This window comes from Opisthocomus hoazin, chromosome 17 (genome assembly GCF_030867145.1).
Source record: "Opisthocomus hoazin isolate bOpiHoa1 chromosome 17, bOpiHoa1.hap1, whole genome shotgun sequence".
Taxonomy (NCBI): domain Eukaryota; kingdom Metazoa; phylum Chordata; class Aves; order Opisthocomiformes; family Opisthocomidae; genus Opisthocomus; species Opisthocomus hoazin.
The window spans coordinates 5277995-5300268 of record NC_134430.1 but is presented as its reverse complement, the minus strand read 5'-3'; the positions used below and the strand labels follow the sequence as shown (position 1 = coordinate 5300268).

General features: G+C 49.3%; 1 protein-coding gene across 16 annotated transcripts in view; it reads right to left on the bottom strand.

Moving 5' to 3' along the window:
* Nucleotides 1–271: 271 nt before the first annotated feature.
* Nucleotides 272–22274, bottom strand: part of EPB41 (erythrocyte membrane protein band 4.1) — a 95362-nt gene continuing 73359 nt past the window's right edge. For 8 of the 16 annotated variants that reach the window (XM_075437778.1, XM_075437779.1, XM_075437783.1 and 5 more), the window contains 5 exons: nucleotides 8391–8519; nucleotides 6177–6278; nucleotides 5635–5715; nucleotides 4673–4780; nucleotides 272–3829 (listed from right to left, as the gene is read on the bottom strand). In XM_075437778.1, coding sequence (XP_075293893.1) covers nucleotides 4682–4780; nucleotides 5635–5715; nucleotides 6177–6278; nucleotides 8391–8519 — 411 coding nt within the window. In that variant the 3' untranslated portion in view covers nucleotides 272–3829; nucleotides 4673–4681. Of the gene's footprint in view, nucleotides 3830–4672; nucleotides 4781–5634; nucleotides 5716–6176; nucleotides 6279–8390; nucleotides 8520–9761; nucleotides 10218–15650; nucleotides 20427–20464; nucleotides 21403–21759; nucleotides 21811–22274 lie in introns of those variants that run through there. The other 8 variants (XM_075437780.1, XM_075437773.1, XM_075437775.1 and 5 more) reach the window with 4 other exon arrangements.

Here is a 22274-nt window from a genome sequence, read left to right as displayed (position 1 = left end):
CTGGGGCTCCCTTTTTGCCCTTTCCCTGGCTCTGGGCCTCCCCGTGGCCCTGCTGGGAGCTGCTCCAAGCGTCCGAAGCCACCGAGAGCGCAGGGAACCGCAGCCGGCGGCAGAGCCCGGCGCGGGGCTGCGCAGCCGGCACTGGCTCTGCCGGGGATGCACTGGGTTTGGCTCAGGTTGGAAAAAGCAGATTGCCATGAAGCCAGGCTGGGGAGAGAGACCTGGAGGAGGGTGAGAAGAAGAAAAAAAGGCTTCAGGGCCAGGGAGGCAGTTTTGTTTGAAAATTTATTGAAAAATGCAATACAAGAAGCAATACCGAACACTTACGTCTGTCTAAATGCTACGGCAACTTTCCCTTTGATTTACTACGAAAGTCCAAAATAACAGCTCCCATCGCTATTCATCTATAAAGATCTGCCAATTTTAAAAGTTCCTATTTTTATAAAGAAGAGTGTAAACGGCTAGCCTAGACAATTCACAATTGCCTTAAAAAATTTTACAAAGCTCCTTCATATTCTCAGCTAAATTTTTTTTTTTTTTTAATAAGTTTCATCACTAAGGCTGGGACTCTACCACCTCTTAAGGTAATTGTACACTTAGGAAATCAGCAAACCACAGTTTATTAAAACCAGAAATCAGTCAGTCCTTTGCTAACGCATCTGTGTCGGTCAGAGATTGCTGTTTGGCAACCAGCGCTGCCGTTCCAGTTTAATGGAGGAGAGCAGGAGCTCCTTGCCTTCCTTGCCATAAAAACATTCATTCATATATAAATAGCTTCCATATAATGTATATTATACAATCAAGACAGTCTCTGGGTGAACTTGTGGAGTAGGAAGAGCTGGGAACATTCATATAAATAGACCTTACTTAGCTGGTTTGTCCCTAGAAATAACACAGCACGCTAAGAGCCGAGGATTTTCAAAACCCGTTGGAGGTGGCAGGGGTGCGGGCAGCCCCGGCCACGGGTGCCAGAAGCCGCTTCTACTCTGAACTTTTTATCTTCTTCCCAGGCTGCCGCTGCTCCTGCCCAGCTGCCGGGCTCGGGCGCTGCGGGCAGGCGGCTGCGTCGGCTGGAGAGGGGCAGCAGGGCTGGAAACCAGCGGCGGGGCGAGAGAGCGGGGCCATGACACAGGCCAGCTTGGCTGAAATACTCGGGGAGAAGCAAGAACTCGGAAGGGGGAGGTGTGAGAATGAATAACCTGGAAACGGCCACCCAAAACCCCAGGGAAAAAAAATAAAAATAAAATAGGGTTGTTCTAGTCCATGAGCCCTTAAAAAGAGGTGTCCGGAGCCACGGGGAGCACATCCTTTCGGAAGGGAACCACCGCTTGTGCCAGCAGGTTGCTCACCCTGGAAATCCCCTGCTCAGGGCGCGCTGTCCCGCTCGCCGCGCTCAGGGTACGGGACAGCCCATGGAACACCCAGGGCCCAGCTTCGACCTCGCACCGCATTCCCCTAAATCCTCGTGACAGCCAAGCGCCTGTAAGTGCCATGGACAAACCTCATTTATCACGCTGGCTTTGGCTGGCGAAGCCTCTTTGCGGCTGCTCGGCGGGCCCGTTTCCTCCTCGGGGAGCCGCTCCGGGGTGAGGAGGAAGGAGCGAGTGGCCAAAAGCTGAATCCCTAGCAAAGGGACGTGGCCAGAGGGATGCTCAGCGCGATGGGCGTTTAAGGCAAGCGTTACCCAACGAAGCTGAGAACAGCAGGGACACAGACCCGTTAAAGGATCTGTGCTGCAGAAGAAGGAAGGAAAGGGCTGTTCAGACATAAACAGGCAGACTTCACCTCTACACTACAGCTGTGGAGCCCTGGACTCCCTAAATCCCGGCGCAGGGTGCCCGGTCCGCAGTGGAACACAGAGCATGACGGGAGGGGACCAGGCACCCCGAGCAGCAGCTACCGGCGCGGAAGGCTGGAGGCTGAGGAGGACTCACGGCCAGCCAGGCTCAAGGAAAGCAAAAATCCAGCAGCTCCAGCGTCTTCAGCATAGTCTCCAATCAATACTGACAGCTTAATTAAAATTGCACCTGAATCGGAGAAGCTACACTAGCCCCAGTGTAGTTTGAAGGCTGTTTGCAGCTAAACAGCAAGTCATTGCAGCCTGAGCTAAATCCAGTGACTTCTGAAACACATTATTCAAATTTAAAACAGCAGAGAGCTTTTTTTTATTGCCATTTTCTTCCTGTCCTCGACTGAGGAGCAGCAGCAGCAGAGCACTCCATGCCCTCAGCTACCAGTGTGCCACACTATATATATATAAAAAAAAATCACAACCTCAAAGTGTACTAAAGTGTTCACAAGTGTCTGGGCAGACTCTTTACGAAGTTTGGTGGGGTTTTTTTCTTCTTTTTAAATTTAAGTGCTGGAAGGAGAAACCAGGGCACGAATAAAACATTTCCAGGAGGCTCAGAAAGCAGCAGCGGGAGCTCAGCCCCCAGTGCTGTGGAGGAAAGCACATCCAGCCTCAGAAAAGATCTTTTCTGGTCATCCCCACACGCTGGAGACGGCCCCGCTGGTCTGTGAGCTCAGCCTACAGGCGCAGACACTAACCCTGGTATTTCATTCCAGCGAGGCGGTCACAAAGCCTAACGAAGCACAGACCCTTGCGCCAGGGTGACAGCACTTTCCATGTCCTTGGCTCCATCACGACCAGCAACACCTGACATCTAAGATTTCTTGTTCAGCTTCTCCAAACACAGCTTACAGGCCTAGGAAGGATTGTCTACAGGAATTTAAATTAAATTATAGTAGGGTATGTGCCCTGGTATATGGGTGTCCAGTTTAGCTTCAAACAGCACTGTGAGGGGAGGAGAAAACCAACCCCGACTTTAAAAAAAACAAACCCTAATGTAAAAATCATGAACACAAACAAGTGAAAAAACTACGACACCGAAAAAAAAATCAGTTCCTGTGACTGCTGCAGAAGCCTACCTTAATAGCATTCAGAGTCCAAACACCTTCAGCGCACGCTTCTAAGGGCTTTTTAATTTAATGGCATCTAGAAAACACAAACAGGTAGGTAGCACTCGGCAGAGACACACGGGAGGAAGGCGCGGTGCTATCACAGTCCTCTTAAAGCTCTAAAATTCACAGTATCAGATACCCGAAGCAACTTCCAGTATTCCTTAAATCTAGTCAGCTATCGCGATGTGGGCATCGGCTACACCACAAAACCCTACTGTGTCCACACACGGGGGCCTGAAACCCAGCGGGGAGGGAAGGCGGCGCGAAGGCAGCCGCTCGGCTCTGCACGCCCTGCTATCGCGGCCGGGGTCTCAAGCTCCCTCCAGCTATAAAAATCAAGAGGCAAATCGGAAACGCTGCACAAAACTGAAGTCTGACTTTTTCCAACTGACTCTCCCAGCGGAAGGACCCACGGCTTTTTGAAGGCGCGTAGGGATCCCACGCTTGGAATATGCACGGGTGTGGCTTATCTCCGTTATCCCTGACGAGGCGGAGGGAATTACGACTTAAAACAGCGACCCTTTGAGCCCTGCGAGGTGTGTCGGGGGCTGTATCTGAAGAGGCTATGCGTGAGAGGGAATGCAAAATTGAAAACCTGTAAAAAATATTCAGTACAGTTAGAAATATGGCATACTTTTGTCACAATATATATATATATTAAAAAAAAAAATCTATATCCAATAGGATCCAGCAGAGTCTGGAAAACCCCAAGTAAAATGTCAAAGCGCAACTCCTACTAAATGATACGAATTGAGTGTCTCTGAGTGTCAAGTCTTGTCAATCCGAGGTCTTTGTGCTCCAGGTAGTTTCTTGGTAGTTTTGCTGGGTTTCTTTTTCCCGGCGTTGTGTCTGGCAGGAACGCTTCCTAGAGAGAGAGATGCAGGGTAAGTTCCGGCTGCTAACAGCCGGTTTTCTGGGAAAAAGGGGAATCTGCTTCCCTGAAGCGGCTGGAGAACTGAAACGGGAAGATGAGCTCCCGTCAGCGGCGGGCGTGAGTCCAGGCTGAGCGCCGGGCACAAAGAACGCCCCGCTCCCACCCTTGAGGGGCCGGATTTTAAGAGCCGCAAATCCAGGAGGGCTAAGGAACCCTGCGCCATTTTTATTCAGGTTTGGAGAGTTAACAAGCTCAAGCACGCTGTCCGTTACACCACGCCGCCTCTCCTCTCACCTAACTACTTCTTGTTCTGCCTCCCAAATCTCGGCAAGGGCCAGCTTTGGTGGGATGAGGCAGGGCAGCGCACGGCACCGACGTGGGCAACGGGGAAGGGTGGGCTTTGCTGTGCCGACAGATTCCTCAAGCAGCAATTTCCCAAAATCATCAAAACTGAAGCAAAGGGATCTTTCCAGGCAAGCCAGGAGCTCCGAGGTTAGCTGGCACTGGTAAAGGCAGTGGTCTGCGTGAAACCGATAGCTCCTGGTGCACCGAAGGTGTTTGCCAAGGCAAAACAGCCTCATCATGGGAGCCACGCAGCTTCTTTTAGGTGATTCTGGCTCACACACACTGCAGGATTAGTCTGCATTTGTGCCTGCTTCATCAGTCTTAAATGATTTCATAGGAACAGCTTGAGTGGGACTCCTCAGCTAACAATAATAATTTCAGTTAAACTTTGACCATATTTAGCCAAACCTCGCTTGCACTGAGATCAAGCCCCCTGCCACGGGGGGGAAGCAGCACCCGGCACTCGTTTGCGCATCATCCCCTACTTACACGGCCTCGCTACTCCTCTGCGATCTCCGTCTCCTGGTGCACGACCACTTTGGTCACCGACATGTCCGGGTGCTGCTCCTTTGCCGCTTTTATCGCCTGCGCTAGGACCTGCAAGAGACCACACGCATCAGAGCATGCCACCGACGTCCTCAGGGCGACACGAGACTGTTGCTAACTCTGGGGAGAGAATAAAAAGTGAATCCACGTCAGCCGCACAGTTTGGTGACTTCTGGTGGCATTAGATTACTTCTGAAAGGAAAAGCTGTTTTCCAAGAATACACCACATCTCTCCACTGCCCCGTGGTGGAAGATGGATGAGAGTAATTAAGCAAATCCTGTTTATTCTTCCAGCAAGTGTCATGAGCACATTTCAGACATTTTCTGTTGGAATTAATAAACTAGTTCTTGTCGTACAAATATTCTCAAGCCCCATGATACTTGCAGCTAAAATTAAATTTGAAATCTAATTCCCTGATGACAGCATCATCGCTTCCAACACATGCTACGGGCCAACGAGGCTGACTCATCAGAAAGGTTTCACATAAAGCCAAGGCGATTTAACGCAGGTGCTGAGTGCTATGAAATGACTTCTGGCGCGATGCAGCAGCAACAGAGCTTCAAAGTTACTAGAAAATTAATGCAGATCATCCAGATGTCAAGGAAAACTTTTATTGCACATTTTTGTGGATTTCGTTTTTTAAGTTGCACTTGTTCAAAACTATTCTGGAATCAAAACTTTGCTGCCAACACCAGTTTCAGAGCAGAATTAAGCTTTGCTGGCCCACCTATACAGCTGCGGCCTGTCAAAGAGGAATTTATTATTGAAATCAGTTTTGAGGTTTTATTTCTACCCCAGTAAAATTTCCCTAGGTTGCTTTCTGGTTAAGTTCTCTTTGGAAAGGCAGCCTGTCTAGGTCGTGCCAGCTCCGAGAAGCAATTCTGGACCACATCCCAGCTCCTACCTGGTCGTGGTCTACATCTGCATCTCCTGTGATGACAATCCTCTTCTCAATCCGTGTCTCTGAAATGCCACCTTTCACAGTCTAGTACAAAAGGAAAAACTGCTGTTAGTCTGGCAGCGAGAAGGAATTCGAGTGCACTGGGGCTGCCTCGCTGAAGACAGTATCCAAAAACAGCGTTACCAAATACTGCCGTCAGACCACGGTAACAGAATCACGGGGGAAAACCGCCGCTGCTCGAAGAAGAACTGTCAAACATTCACTTTCTTAGAACCGAGCCAGGGAAGCGCTTCGACTGACAGTACGGTTCTTTCCCGTTGTCCCACAGGACAGTCAGAGCCCGTGTCCCCAGACTGCACCGCAATTAATGCATGAACTACACTCTTAACGCAGGCAAACCTTGTGCTTTGTTTCAGGTAAAATCCCATTTTTTGAAAGGAAATTTCAAAAGATTTTTTTTCTGTTTTTCCACTCTGCCCATCGCTCTGTCACGGTGTTGTCAGTGTTGTCTGAGCTGTTGTTTTACCGCGTTCCCGTCCCGTTACCTTTGTGATCTGCGTGGTGGTGGTGCTGCTGGTGGTTTCTGAAGTGATGGTCTGAGCGGTCAGCAGGATGCCAGGGTCTAGATCTCCGTTGTCCCCATCTGCCTGCGGGGCAGAAGAACAGGCCGTCAGTCTGCGGGCAGCGTGGACAGAGACGGGGTCTCCACATCCACAGAGCGGGACGCAATCCAAGGCAGAAGCTCCTCTCCCTTGTGGACCACAGGACAGAGCGAGCCGACCCGCAGCCGGCTGAGCTGTGCCCGGCTGCACAAGGACTTCGCAGGTCTCTGAAGGCTCACCATCAAGCCCACGGACTTTAAGGCTGGCAATGCAGGGATCCACCAAATCACGCAGGCAGGACCTACGACACCCCTCAGCCAGACCGAAATCCGGGTACACCGCACCGCTGGTCGTGCCCCTCCATGCCAAGCTGCACGCTTGGGCCACGAAGGGAGACCAAAGCAGACACCTATCCCGAAAGACACCTGCCTGGATCCACGGAGGTCCACAAAGCCAGGGAGCACAATTCAGGAGGTCCTTGTTACCCTTCCTCCCTCCTGAGAACATCTTGCACATCGCTGGCTTTAAACTCTGCAGAAGCAATGGAAGTCCAGATACTTGCTGAACGAGGGCTACGAGGATGGTGAGGGGACTGGAACATCTCTCCTGTGAGGAGAGGCTGAGGGAGCTGGGCTTGTTCAGCCTGAAGAAGGCTGCGAGGGGACCTTATAAATGCTTGTATCTCAAGGGTGAGTGTCAGGAGGATGGGGCCAGACTCTTTGCAGGGGTGCCCAGCGACAGGACAAGGGGCAACGGGCACAAACTGAAGCAGAGGAAGCTCCAGCTGAACACGAGGAAGAACTTCTTCCCTCGGAGGGTGATGGAGCCCTGGCCCAGGCTGCCCAGGGAGGCTGTGGAGTCTCCTTCTCTGGAGATATTCAAGACCCGCCTGGACAAGGTCCTCTACAGCCTGCTGTAGGTGACCCTGCTTCGGCAGGGGGTTGGGCTGGGTGACCCACAGAGGTCCCTTCCAACCCCTACTATTCTGTGATTCTGTGGACAACTTCTGTATAGCTGGTTACTTGGTTGCTATCCCACACGACTCGACCTTTCAAGGTCTGCTGGAGAACCTGAAGTCAGTCATCCTGGCCACGTCTCCCTCACTGTGCACCACCACGAACGCTGGGCAGCATCCCCAGCACGGCGGTGGGACGATATCTGGAGTTACCACAAGGTGGGACCATTTTCCACAGACTGGAAGAAATCTCACGGCACATCACCAGCCGGCACACGCACGGCCGACTTCTCCCAGCCCTGGAGACGCACGTTTCATTTCCCAGTTAGAAACTAACAGCAGTAACCAGAGCAGAGCTCCACTATTCATCCGGTCACTGGCTGAGAAACCAGGCGATGCTCACCACTGCCCAGTGCGGGCACGTCTGAGCTCTGCTTCTGCCATCGGGGAGGATGCTGAGCAGCCACAGCATTCCTAGGGAATCCCAAATTATTGATACAAGCATGGTCCATGGGATACCCGCAGCCGAACCTACATCCCACCGTCACAACAGTCCAACAACAGAGCATGGGCTGCTTCTAACAACCACAGCTACGACGAACCCGAGCTAACACAGGCTCCAAATTCTCAAATACATAAATAACACCTATTTTAGATGGAGGATTAGTTTTAACCTCAGCAATGAAACCACACCTGCGTATGCTGGCATTGCTCCACTAACATTTCTAGTTTCCAATCACCAGATACCCACTCTGGTTGCATTTTATACAAAACTTCCCGTTTTCAACACCTGCTTCAGGGCTGAAACCTAAAGGATAATCAATTTATAAACCAAGTTCTAAAGAGGCATAAACAGCAAAGAGAGTTGGGGAAAACAAGACAAGGCATCTCTTGCAGAAAAAGGCCATCTCAGGTTAACTCTGTACAGTCAGTTCTACATCCCAAAGCCACCAGGGGCTGAAGATAAATTCTGTTTGCATGCACATCTTGAAAAAATAATTACTCTTCAAGGACAGTAAAAACACTGCTCCTCTAAAAATACCAGATGCACCTAGAAATAGAGTCCACAGCATCGGTTAACGCCTGTGTTGGCACTCGGATGCTTGGAGAAAGGCAGGTGCTGCTGTCTCATCCAGGGGATTTGGAAACAAAACGCTTGAGTTTAATTAAGCCCCTGGAAAATTAATCAGAACACACCTTACCTGTGCAGCTTCGTAGGTGATGGTCTTTGTCTCCGTGTGGACAATGGGGACTTCTTTCGTGGGAATTTCGCTTTTGACAGCGCTGGACACGTCGGAGATGGTGACCGTCTGCGTCTTCACTAGCGGTGGCTGTGAGACAGGGTTAAAAACATCTCCGTAAAGACCCAGTTAGCATTTCCACATCGTGACCCGAGCTGCTGGCAAACGTTCTGACACTGATCTGATAAAAGCACTGTGGAAACCAAGGTCAGCCTGGAAATCTTTGGTTTGAAGCCTCTGGTACGACACACTGCTGGGAGGGCAGAGATCACGCGTGAGGATTAAACCGACAGAAAAATCCTCCAGACCTTCCCAGCACCCTGCCCTCAGGTCAGCCCCAGAGAGGCGTTAATGGTTTAACCAGTGTGTCACAATACTACAAAGAAACTGTCTCCACTGATTATTAACTTTCTAACTACTAGAAGCTCATTGCCAGCTGCCAGTAAAAGATAACCCTCATCTACTGATGACAATGCCAAGATTAACACAAACCCTGGGCAAATAAAGACTTGGTCGCAGCGGAGCAGCTTTATCCTGACTGCAAGTGGAACGCTGTATTATTGAAAATCCTCATCAGATCCTAGGTCTTTAACTTTTATTAAATCAATGTCAGACAAAACCCAACCATGACATCTCGAAAGAGAAATGGGGGGGTCGGGGAAGAGAAATCAGTTGTTCCACCACCTGGTAATCATCCCGCAGATGACAGAGTTAGTTCAGACCCAGTGTTTTCCCAGAGGGCTCGATTGCTGCTCACCGTCCCCGAACCTGACAGACGCCACCGTGGTTGTTAGCAGGGGAAGAGGATGTCTGTCTGACCATAACCAATTCATATCAACACTGAAGCAGGCAAAAATACCTCGCATGCTGGGGAGCAGAAAGGGGCCATCAAAGCCCGTGTTCATGATGTAAAAGCACATTTGACAGCGCTTCAGATTTGCTCTGCTGCGCTAAGGCTCAGCCTCCGGTACAGCAGGAGATGGCAAAAACCTTGTGGAGCTAAAATTACATGCCTTTGGAGCCTAGATATTTCCCTTTTGGGTGTATGCAACAGGGTGCTTCGATCAAAGAAAGGCAAAGGGCGCTGTGCTGCGCAACTGCATTTAATGCAAAGATAAATTGAGAGGGGCTCGCATTTAATGCAAAGATAAATGGAGAGGGGTTTGTGTGCACTGACTGTGGGAGATTAACGGGCTAACGAGCTCCAAGCACAAGTCCAAGCCGAGCAAACCCCGCTCCTCTCTGGGTCCGTGGCATCTGCTTGCTGCAGTGTTTGGGGTCCCACTCCAAAGCCAGCCGGGGGGGTGGGGAGCAGGCGCTGGGGCTCTCTACCTGGAAGCAGCGAATGACTGCCGGCAGCCCGTTATTAACATCGGAGTCGTGACTCTCGCCATTTAGCTTTCTAAAGGCAAATCTGTCTTCGCCACCATCCTCTGCCACCTCCTCCTCTCCCGGCCAGGGCTGCCGGGGAGGTGCGGCAGGGCTGGCGGGGGGCTCCGGCTCAGAGAGCTCTGAGTCCTTCTCCGCATCCGCACAAACCCCCTTTCCACATCTCAGGTCCTCCTCGCTCACGGGGAGGCTGGGAGCCGCCGCCACCTCCTCCTCCTCCTTGCTGCTTAGGGAGGAAGCACCAAAGTCTCGGCTGGGAGAAGGCTCTGAGGCGGGTGGCTCGGGGGTCTCACTAAAAGCTACCGACTGCTTTGAGCCCTCCCGCGCCAAGCCCGTGTTAACACTGCTCCTCTCTGGCACGGCAGCCACATCCTCTCTGGAGAGAAAGTCACGCATTTTCTAAAAAGAAACAGATACACAAAAAAGGCCAAAGAGAGAGAGAAAGAGAGCATTAGAGAGAACAGGAGGTCATGAAGCATAACGGCAAAACATTGGTTTCTTGTAAGACATCACATCTCCAGCAAGGCATGCAACAGCAGTGGGTTCGAAAGACACTTGAGAACCTCTGTGCTATGCAAGGTATCCAGCGCGTTTACTGACACAGCCTTCCTGGCACAGTAACATCCACTTTCCTGAAGTTTAAGGAATTAATATTAAAACAACTCTCTGCAACTAAAGGAAGAGCCACCACTAAGGACTTTTTGGCCAGTTTGGAAACAGGAGTGATTCCAGTGTAGCAAGTGGGGACTTGTGCACATTCAGAACTCTCACGTGCAACAAAACCCACCAACTACACCCAAACCACACCCCAGTTCTGCTTTTAACTCCTTGGAATATTACACGCTGTGTTTTAATTTGCACCTGGTGGTTAAAAGAATAAACCCCGAATTAGCGTGTACGATAATCCGCAGAGCCTGAGCCTTGCTCCCTTCCTCGCCCCTGGGAATCCTCACCCCTCCGAGCACCCTGTTTGCTGCTGCAGTCTCCAGGATAACGAACACAGACTTGGCACTGGTAAAATTATAGTAAGGATATCTACAAGTTAGTACTGAAATCAGCTGCTTCAGCTACCAAGAGGCTCCTGAACTGACGATGCAGTCTGGTCGTCTGAATGAATTCGTACGATTTCTTCGAGACAAACCGGTTCAATTAACTTAGCACAAAACTCTCCAGCTGCAGAATAAAGAAATGTGGCTTTAAACTGGAAAGCCAGATGCTGCCGCTGACGCGCGCTGACCCCATCACCACCGAGCATGCGGTGCACTGCTCTCAACAAGCTGCATTTGACCATTTATTCCTGAGTACCGAAACATTCGTAAGGTACTTTATCCCAAAAGCAGCCGGCGCACGGACACCTCTGCGGTAGCTAAACCTCCTGAAGGCACACCGTAATCGGCATCGTGGCGGTGCACGGGAGAGAGGACACGCAATGAAGCAACGCAGCCCTCCGAGAAGCCCGCGAGCGTGTCTAGGGCAGCTGAGGTATCTGGGAAGAGTGCGCCGAGCCAGAGGGTTTAACTAAGGCTGGTGCTAATCCGCTCTCCGCTCAGCTCGTTCGCAAGGTCTCAGCTAGGTCTTCTCGCAGCTCTGGGAGCCCTCTAGCCAGGAGGGAAGCAGCAGCGACAGAAGAGCAGAGTTAAAACATGAATGAGACAGGTCAGCTGCCTGCCCAGAGGCCCGAGTGATGATCTCTGATGCGCACAGCGAAGCGGCGTTGCCGTCACCAGCGGTGAATCTGATGGCTGCCGTCCTGCCCTCTGCTACACATTGTGCTTCTCACTATTGACACGGAAAGTTGCCTTCAAGGAAGGGCAGAAGCAGCATGGACACTTACGATTTTACCCATATCGAAGTTGTCACATCACACAACATCAGGGAGCAAGGAGGGGAAAATCCCAGAGGGGTGCTGCTTAATCAACGCCGTTACTATTTCTTCTCAATAATTCACCTCACGGTTGATTTCTGGTAACTGTATGAAAATAGCCACATCTGTTCTTCCAAAAACAGGGATTAAACTTTCATAGAAGCACGGCAAGTCCACTTTGTCAACTGTTCTTCTGATTTTGGTGGTGGTATTAAGATGAATAGAAACTGTTGCCTCACTTTCTATTAAGAGGATTCTCTGGGCAACCAAAAAAAAGAGACCCAGTAATTTGTGCTTAAAACGTGAGATCTGAAGCCTGTGGGTTAGCTGGTACAATGCATTTTCCACACACCAGAGGCTTTCACCCTGATCGACCTCATCTAATGGCACGGTTCAGTAGTACGTTAAGAATAAGAGCTGCTTTATGTAGCAACAAATCGGTGCTGATTTTAGTGTCATTTCAAGAAGTGGCTCTTCTACCATTCGTCCCAGGTATTTTTCAGTTCCCAGCTTCTTTATGTTGCAGACAGGTTACCGGTAAGATTTCTGTCCATTCGAATTTCCAGCCTCTGGGGCATCTTTTAGGTTCTTGGGACACTGCTTAGGCAAATGCATTGAAGGGGCAGTGATCGGCACCGTGCGGATCACGTCTGACCGCACACACAGGGAAGTGTTGTTTCCGATCTAAACCCACTTCCATACGTGCTCCTCCGCAGGTATATCCAGTTTTGCCTAACGCAAGATACTCTACCGCAATATTTCACAACACAGAATAGGAACGGAGGTCATCAGCTTTGAATGCCCATGTCTTCATCTTCCTTTAAAACCTGGATTTATATACTCCCAATGTATCAATCTCTCCTTAATTACAGAAGCTAAATCTTGCAAATTAATCATGGGATCTTGAGAAGACAGTGTACATCATCTGGAGGTAAACGGAAAATGCCTTAGGAGCCAGATTTCCTTACGTAGCAGGAGTGGCACAACTGTGACCAAGAGGAAGACTCACAGATAAACCACAGCAGATCAAGCAGCCACACAAATGCAGATCTGTTTAAGAGACAAACATTTGTATCCGGACAAAACAACTTCCCAGCTCCCTATCACACACAGAAAAATAATTTGCATTGTGGAATTATCTTACGGCAAAAGCACAAAGAAAGGGAAAAGCTTAGCTGAAGCCTATGGTGTCCACATATTGCCTGCCAGCAGAGCCAAGGGCACCAATAAACATGCAAGCTCTAAAGGCAGAATGAAATCCTGATAAGATCAACCAACCAGAAGCACATTTTCCTTGCCTTCCTATTCTACTGGTAAGCAGACAGACCAATTGAAAGGTATTTGTTTCTATATAAAATTATCTTTACATTTATGCCTATATTTAAATACACAGTTTGCACATAGGCTAGAAAAGATTATCTTTTTATGAAAAAAAACCAAAAAGCCCCTAGGAATTTGAACATCTGTTCTAAATTCTGACCTTATCAAGATTTATTTTAATTTGTAAATGCACAATAATTCCTATTTTTAGGGCTCAGATTTGCAGAGTTCCCAGCTCTCCCCCAGACCCATGAAACCGGAGAGCGCCTGGGCTGCAAACTGCTCACTTCCAGAGACACAGAACCAAAGCAGGGACGCCTAAAAGCCAAGCACGAAGCAGAGTCTTTGCCGAAGCCACACACAGCGCACAGAAAACGCAGGACAGGCTGCCGTGCCCCCGCAGAAACAAACTGCACCAGACACGAATGTGACGACACCACCACCCTCCCGCACGCAAACCTTTATGCGCCCGAGGCTGGCTGGCAGAGGATACAGCTTCATGTAAGCGCCGCAGTGTAAAAAGTGACACACGGTCATTCAGACTGGGGATAAATTAATAACAGGCTTAACTGCATGGCTGATACCAGTGACCAAAAGGATTTGTTTTTTCTTAAAAAGTGTTTTTGTATAAATTTGTTTGCCTGTATTTTTTCAAAAACCTACTATTTTCGATCAGGTAAACCAGCGGCCCTGCGCTGCCGGACTGGATGTCCGTTTTCTGCAGCCCGTGTGCTGCCTCTCTCCCCAGAAATATCCAGTTATCCTCATCCCCAGCCAGGCTCCTATCCTGCATGAAACTTAAGGAGTACTAAAATGATGTCAATCTGCCAACTACCAAAGACATTTCATAAAAATGGATATAAATATGAAATTACAGTGCATGCTAACTCCCTACAACCACCATATTAAACACTGTAAATTCTGGCTAGTCAGCAGTTCCCAGTCCCCTTCTTGCTCAGCATGGCCTGGCAGTCGCTCACGCCGGCGCGTGTTATTAGGTTATCCCCAAACCAGCCTCCGCATGGCCAGCAGCCTGGGTGTGACGTCTACAGATGCACAAGCAGGTGACGTTGCTTTCGCAGCGAACCACACTCACCAGCGAGAACTCCCAGATCAACTGAAGCTCAACCTCACAGCTGTCAAAGCACTTCGGTAAAAAGTATTATAAAGCAGAAAACAAGAGATCCTTATTTTACAATACCTGCCATGCCTTATAGAACTGCTTTGCTTTAAGGATAGAAGTTTAAAAGTTTAGAAGCTGTTCAACAAACCCAGGTATTTGAAAGTGATAGCCATTAGCAAAGTGATTTGTATTTTGGGGCTGATTTGTTTTAATTGACCTGATCACAACATCCTGACCAGCCTAGTCAGACAACAGAAGGACAAAAGAGAATTTGACCAAAGTTAAAAGTAAGGCTAGAGAAGCCACAGCATGCTACAAGCTCAAAAAGACAGACTTGCTGTCATGAACAAGAAGCCCAAGATATTACATGATACACAGCAGCCACTTCCAATCCACTGCATCAACTACTTGCAACAGGAAACCACCTCAGGCTCAGTATTTCAGTTATTAATAGAAGGTTGCTGAGCAAGACGATTCCTGAAGCATTTCCTCTCCCCACCCATCCTGATCCCCCTCCCACCCCTCTGTGGGGCAGGTACCCTTGGACCCGGGGTACAGAGCTGTGCACAGCTGATTCCAAATGCCCTCTGCAGTGAAAAAGCTGCTCGTGGCATTGCCAACGCTGCCTCCGATTTAGCGCAGCAGCAGCAAGTGGAAGGAGCAGGGATTCATACCAGGGTTCATAACCAACATCCCTCTTGCGCTGCCGCATTTCGCTTGCTATCGAGTTCCAGCTCTGCTCGATGCCAGGCTCGCCCAGGAGAGCAGCAGCACAAGCCTCGTGCTGCTCCATCGCCGCCAGATTTGCTTCCCTGTGATCGCTCGTGACTGCACAGACTGAGCCAAATGGTTTATGCAGAAGGAAATAATCTCACAGAAGAGAAGTCGGGAGTTAAAATTCAGACTGGCTCTTGATACAGCCTCTAGACACAACCTCAGACAGCTTCAACCAGCTAAACCCCCCCAGAAGCTTGCGTTGTATTACCAAGCAGAAAGGCGGTGGTGAATTCGGAACATGGTTTCTTCGCTTACAAAAACCAGAAAGGAGCATTTTTGTCCTCAAGTTAGTACAATGTGCGGGGCAGAGGCTCTTGCAGCTGCATTGCACAGGATCTGCGACACTTCTGCTCTCGGGAGAACTTTCTGCAAACGATTTTTCCTCCCATTCACTCTCAGAAGCGAAGAGGGAGAACGTGTCAGTGTTACATGAAGTATCTGGTAGAGGGCTGAACCTCTGGACTCCTCTGCAAACAAAGCCTTTCCTAAAGCAAGCCAGATTTAATCCTCAATTCAATTATTCTGGCCAGTCTGAGAGGATGCACTGCTTACAGCCGCAGCCTCGCGTGCCCCCGCTCCCCAGGAGCACGAAACCCAGCAGACCCAGCACCCTGAATCTGACTGGTAATGACCTGGGGTCTGACAGCTCCTGGTCTGAGAAAGCAGCAATACCGAGGGTTAGTCCAAGGAAGTCGTTAGCGCAGGTCGTATACAGCTTTGTTGTTAATAAGCAGTGGAAAGAAGAATCTGATTTGCAATAACATTTATTAATGGTAAATGTACATATTTACAAAGAAAAATCTGCGAAAAAATACAAAACCGAGGAAGTGTTCCAAAAGAGAGTATTTTAGGTAAAAAAGAAAGTGTTTTCAGTCCCCACAAACTGATTCAGCACAACCATGTACTGCTCCTAGAAGATCCCAAAGTGGCACAACCCAAGACTGGTCCTTCCCTCCAGCTTCACAAACCACGAGAGATGCAAACAGGGACACAAGAGAAACCACTCCTGCCAGGTTCTCCCATGTCACCCACTGGTAAGCACAGACCAAAGAGTTTCTAAATGAATCCATAACGCTTCTTTGGACTAAATTATTCCAGAAAGCAACCTACCTTATTCTGTAGGTCAGAACAGGTGCCATCAACTCATGACCAGGAAAAAAGAAAACCCAATAAACCAGTGGAATAATTCTCAGAGTGACAAATTACTGACCCTTACGTGAAGTGAAAGCCACTTTGCCCACAACCTCCCCGAGGAGCCCTGCGGGACGGACACAGCGAGGCCAGCCCAACCTTGTTCCTGCAAACGCCAACTACTCCTCCAGTGCCACGCCGAGGAAACCCACCTCTCCTCATTACTGCAGGGTAGGAGGCAAATACTGAATACTTGCTCTTCGGGGTCATCACTAGTTACTGCACACGCTGCACGGGAGGAGAGCTGGTCTCAGCTGAACGCCGTACCTTAACCTGACCTGCCCGCAGAGCCCTCAGCTCATCTTCTATCGACCCGCAGCGCAAAGCAGCACACGGCAGGAGTTGCAGACGATACCCTCATCTATCTGTTCACTTTTAATAATGGAAAAGAAAAAAGGGATGTTGTTTTACATCCTTGAATATAAACAATTATCACCACATGCAGAGCCCGACACCTAACGCAGCCTCAGAGCTGCATCCAAGCCTCAAGCAATCGGCTCTGGCACAGTTGTTGCTTCGAAATACTAATGCCCACCTGCTCTTAACGCATGAAGTGCAGGGAACGATTCTGCGTGTTATCTAGTGTTCAGAAGAGCTCATGTCAGGGTAAGAAGATTCAGCAAGCGAGTGCAGAGCCAACCACCAACTTCATGACGGAAAACCCTGAAGCCTCAACAGCCGCGAACTGGATCCCACACGAGAGCACCGAAGAGCCTCGCTGAAGCCAAGCGGCCACACTACAAACACTGGGAAAGTCTAATTAACAGCAAAACCGCTGGCAGTCTTACCGTAGCTACGTCACTGGCACGCTAGAGTCACTGAAATGTCATTTTCTGCAGCAGGTCACAGTGAAAAATCAGGATTTCTCGCACCACCCTGGACGAGGTTATGCGCTGCGGACATCTCCAGCTTCCCTTTGGAAGCGGTAACTGGGCTCCCCATCACTCTCAGACTGGCACTGCACTGGCTACGTACGGACAGGGCGCCTTAATCCCACCGCCGCTCGGGGTCAGCGACGGGGCCGGGGGGCTGCCAGGGCTTTGCAGCAAGTTTGTTCCTGAGGAAGAAAGGGAGCGAAGTACACGTGTTGGGTCCTTTACGAACACCCTGAGACCTCTGCCCTTCAACAAACCTAGAGCGAATCAACGCTCCCTGCGCACAGCTAGGACAGCAGGCATCCCGAAATCCCTTCTTCAGCGCTGCATCCTGCAGGGACATCAAGGGACAAGGGCGAAACTAGGAATCCACCAGCACAGCATGACACGTACGAGACACGTGATGTGCAGGGACGGGATACGGAACGTGCCGGAATGAGACCTTACATGGATTGCCACGGGGCACGTCCACAACTGCCTTTGCCTTGCAAGCAAATGGAAAAAAAGTGGAAGAGCGACCGGCAAAGGGGCTGGAGCACAGCGGACACTTCCCTGTGGTGTCGAACGGATGAGGTTCCTGCTCCTGATAAGCTACTACGGGCTTTCCCTGTCAGAAGAGGTCACATCCACCCCGACGAATACAGGTAACCGGCCTCTCAGCTGCCAGATAAAGAAACTGAAGAAATGCTTTATAGTTCTACTCTGCAGTGATAATTGTTATACAAATCCCAAAAATGTTCCTGAGCATTCTCAGAATGTAAAGTTTAAAAGTTTTTTTGCTGATGACAACAAGTCTTATCTCCAGATTAAAAAAGGAAAAGCAGAGAGAGACCATTTTAACTCAGAAGAGTAAGAGTTGAGTTGAAGTGACGAACAGCGTGCATCCCTCATCACTCTGCGACAAGATATGCTGAGCACTGTGTTCAAACATTGCTCTGGGCAAAGATTTTTAGACTTCAGGTCCTTTGGAAATGGTAGACAGAGCTACAGAAACCATGGCTTTGCAGAAGTCACTGGTATGGCTTCAGAGAACTTGTCATCGGTCCAGAACGACAGCATGCCACAACCCCAACGGCGTCCCAGCAGCCCCACGGCAGCTACCCCGCGCCATGGCTTCTGAAAGGGAGCAGGTCTGTGTTTAAGCTGCTCTTCTCTGGGAAAAACGGACAGAAAATGGACAGAGAGAGACGCAGCAACTCCTGTCCCTTCCTTCTCTGCAGCAGCTTGGGGAGAATGAACAGCCCCTGGGATTCACCACGTCTGGTCCAATTTAGGGAAGGAGACTCAGGCGGGGAATCCCAGCCAGAAGCATCCCCCTGGCTTCTTCCATCCTGCAGCTTCTGCACAGCACGTGGCACCTCAGCATCCTTCCCCACCTCTACCACCTCGCCTCTCCAGGGTCCACCTTCTCCAGATGATCTCCTGAGCTGCACGCCGAGCTCAGCGGCGTTCCCTGCATCCGCAGGCACGCAGCCCACCCAGCAGCACCGCCCGTCCGCTGCCCCCGCCGCACGCCCGCACAGCCACCCAGCGACTGCTCCGCTTCCAACCGCTGACAGAGGAAGACTGTATTAAAGGCAGTGTTTGAAAAAGGGAAGAACGCTTTCCAATGAAAACCAGCATCCTCACAACACAAAGTCCTAAAGGCACAAACCGGTGAACTAATCGGAGCAGGTTACAAGAGTAATCAGAAAGATTCCTGCGAGATTAAAACGAGGGGTTTCACTAGCAACCTAAGTTTCCAAGACAGCATTTAGAGAGCCTCAGCCTGTACAGTGAGAGCAGGAGAGGCGGCTCAAATGGGCCGTGATACGCCACGGTCCTTCAGACAGCACATGCCGTCTTTGCCGTAAGTCCTTCTCCTGCAAGCTTATCTGCTAGCTTCCTAAACAACACTGTTCACACAGATATGGATCTATAAAGGGTTATAAGTACATGTATTTATATATATTCACACATTTTAGTCCCTGTAATGAAGGTTTACTCCTTTCTCTTCTGTGCTGCTGGAGCAGCTGCCAACACGGATGGCACTGGTGGCTGTTCTCAGAAGTAACTGTGTCTATTCCAATCCTCCAGAGAATGCAACAGAAAGCAGATTACTATCGAAAGGAGCAGCGGTTGGCTCAGCTCAGTCCCATAATTACTATATACAGAAAAGAAACCCCTTAGACACAAAGTCCCATCTTCCCTCCAGCTCTCAAACCAGTTCTGCTCAGCCCACCTGGGCAACCCATCCTGGAGTCTACGCAGCTCAGCCAGGGTAACTCGGATAAACGTGAGCATCACCCAGACATTCACATTTGTAGGCAATAAACAACAAGCGGCATGCAACGGTTTTGTTAGAGAAGTCAAAACAATCCATGGCTTTAACACTGGAAGTGTGTCCTGGTGTGGTGAAGTCCACATGCTAACAGAGGAGACGTACCTAACGGCAGGCCGCTCCATTCCTGTGACCTAAGCAAACATGCCTCAGTTAGTTCAGCACAAATTAAATAAAACACATCTGAACTGCACCAAGACCACCATATTCAGAAAAACGATTAATCTACATTTACAATAAATATTTCCTTTTGTTTTCTCCTATAACATGATGTATTTTCCCGGAACCGAGAACAGGGGTGCAAGAGGGAAGCTGCGATGCTTTGCAGAAGGCTTCCCATGCTGGGAAAACGAAAAGTTGCCTGTCCCTATCTCTACCTTAACACTAACAGCAGCATTGACAATCAACAGTTTTTATTTAAATGCCAATCTTGGTTTCCCAGAAAAGGAGTGGTTATGGATTAGATTCAGCAGATTGCTGTAAAGCCTCTTTCGGATCAGTATCAAATGTTCTTCAGCTTGCGAACATCTTACGTTTAAAACAAGCGTAAAAGCGAGTCTTCAGCAATTCCTACATGAAGTCTACAGGGGGGGAAGAAGCAAACGTCTCCTCCCATGTATTTACACTCCCCGTCTGCCCTCCCACAGCAAGCGGGAACACGGTTCAGAGAACTTGCTTTTGCACAGCAGGAAACTTCAGAATGGACCTGGCAATCCATGACCACTCCTGCCAGGTCCCGGATCGCAGCTACACAACGACACACAGCGGGATTAACACGACGGTCGCGGGGCGTCCCTCCCCAGGACAGCGAACTACGGAGATCAAAGACCAGGACAAGGAAGATGCAGCAGAGGCTACGGCCAAGAAATTCAGGAGCTTTGGTCTTGAGGTTTCAACATGACCCTGTTGCCACTCAGAGAAAGAGCAGCCACCACACAGTCAGTGCTACGACCAGGAGAAAGGACATCATAAAGGGAATACGTGGAGAAGGAAAAATGCTAGAGTACAGCTGACACTTTTTGAGTGATTTCTGCTCTTCGGGAATTGGAATAGAAACCTTTGGAAGAGTTTCTTCACTTGCTTGCCGGGGAAAGGCTGTCTCAGTAGGTATCTCCTGCTTTTTTAGTTTGTCTTCATCCTGTACTAACAGAGGACGTTCCTGTGTCTGCTTTCGTGGTAGAAGATCAAGAAAGACAGAGAGAGATGAACAAAAATGACAGATGGAAAGTGCCCAAAATGATACTTGGAGGTGTGCAAAGCGTTAGGACAGCCTTCCTCTCAACGTCAAAATAAACTGCCCTGGGGAGCAGAGCTGCTGGTGGCTTGGGTGACACCAGCCTTGGAGATACAAAATCCAATCCTCTCTGCAGAGCTCAGGAACATCTGGACCAGGATCACCAGTGTTCTGTCACAAACCTCTGGCTCGTGATCACGCGTGTTTTGGGCCTGCCCTCCCAGAAAAGCATATGCTCAAAACCTACTGAAGTGTTTTGGAACTGGAATGGCTGAGAAAAAAGTTTGAGACATTAGAAATAGAAATGGTGGCGTACAAAATGTGGTCTCTGACAGCTTCCTATTCTACAGTGCCCTTAAAAAATAGTGCTTGTTAAATATTGTTGAACATCCAGACTGCCGTGTAGGTACAAAATGCTTTTTCAAAGATCTGACAAGAGTATCAAAATTTCGATTGCTTCAAAAATTCTACTGGAACAAGTGAAAAAAATGTTGTATCTTAGAAATCCCGAGCATGGAAGAGGCGGGATGGCAGCAGGAGCTCTGCAAACTCCTTCAGTTTTGCTCCGCTTTCTAGCACTTTTGTTTCTGGAGTCTGAAGAATGTAAAAAACCCTAACGAGCAAATCATCATATAGGATCATGCAAGGGCGCTAACGCTTTTGTTGAAGAAAGGAAAGATTGTGGGAAATGTTGCTGTTCCATAACTCCCCACCCCTTCTGTCTGCCAGACCAGGTCAAACCCAAGTGCACCTAGGAGAGGAAGAACTTGGCTCTGAGCTCTCTCAGCTGAGCCAGCCTCCTTTGATCAGTGCGGTATTTTGGGACTGGCTCTTTGCACACCCCTAAGTGATGAGTATTGGGGAGAAAGTAGCTGGGAGACTGGGCAGCAAAAGAAAATATAAAATGCAAGAGTAACATGATCGTTAAAAAAAAAACGGAAAGAAAGACAACATAAAAAGAACAGGGTACAGTTAAACTTTCATAATAGCTTTTCTCTCCGAATACACGGTTATATCTTTCATGCAGCTTTTTCGAACCAGCCATGCACCGAAATAAGCAAAATCGAAAGCTGCAAAAGCTGCAGCAGTGCAAAAGTCCTCTCAGTGTGAGTTATGAAACTACTTCGTGTAGCCAAAAGAAAAAAGGTTATCCAGCAGCTGCTGTTGAGTTTTTGCTTGGTGCCATTGCAATAGCAAAAGTCTGGTTCAGAAGCACATATCAGAACAGCAGCTTTACCTCAAGCCCACCAACCTGTCTCTCGGAAGATAGGACAGTGACTTTCTTGACCTGGACACACAAAGCGTGTTAAGGTTCAGTTGTCTTGAAATAAAACATACAGGAACAGCAGAAAAGCAGCCCCTGGCAGAACACCCTCTGGGCACTACAGCAGGGGAAAGACACCACCACCAAGAGGAGAAACCGGATTGCTCTGCATCGGGGTCTACCATCCTTAAGCACGTGCAGATGAAGGTCAACACCCTCCCTGGTCGGTGCCTCTCCAAGCTGCATTTCTGGAAGTTCACAGCAGAACATGTCCACCTTCACCTCAGAGCAAGACCACTTCAGAGAGGATCAGATTAAGAGGGAATTTCCAGAAATGCAAATCCAGGGCTGACACCAACCCTTGCGTGGCTGTGGACCATTGCAGCCTTAGATGGGGAAAGCCCTCGCCATCCAGTTATCACGAACAGCAGCCCCCCAGGACCTCACAATGTGGTCACCATGCAAGAAATTCTTTGTATTAACCAAGA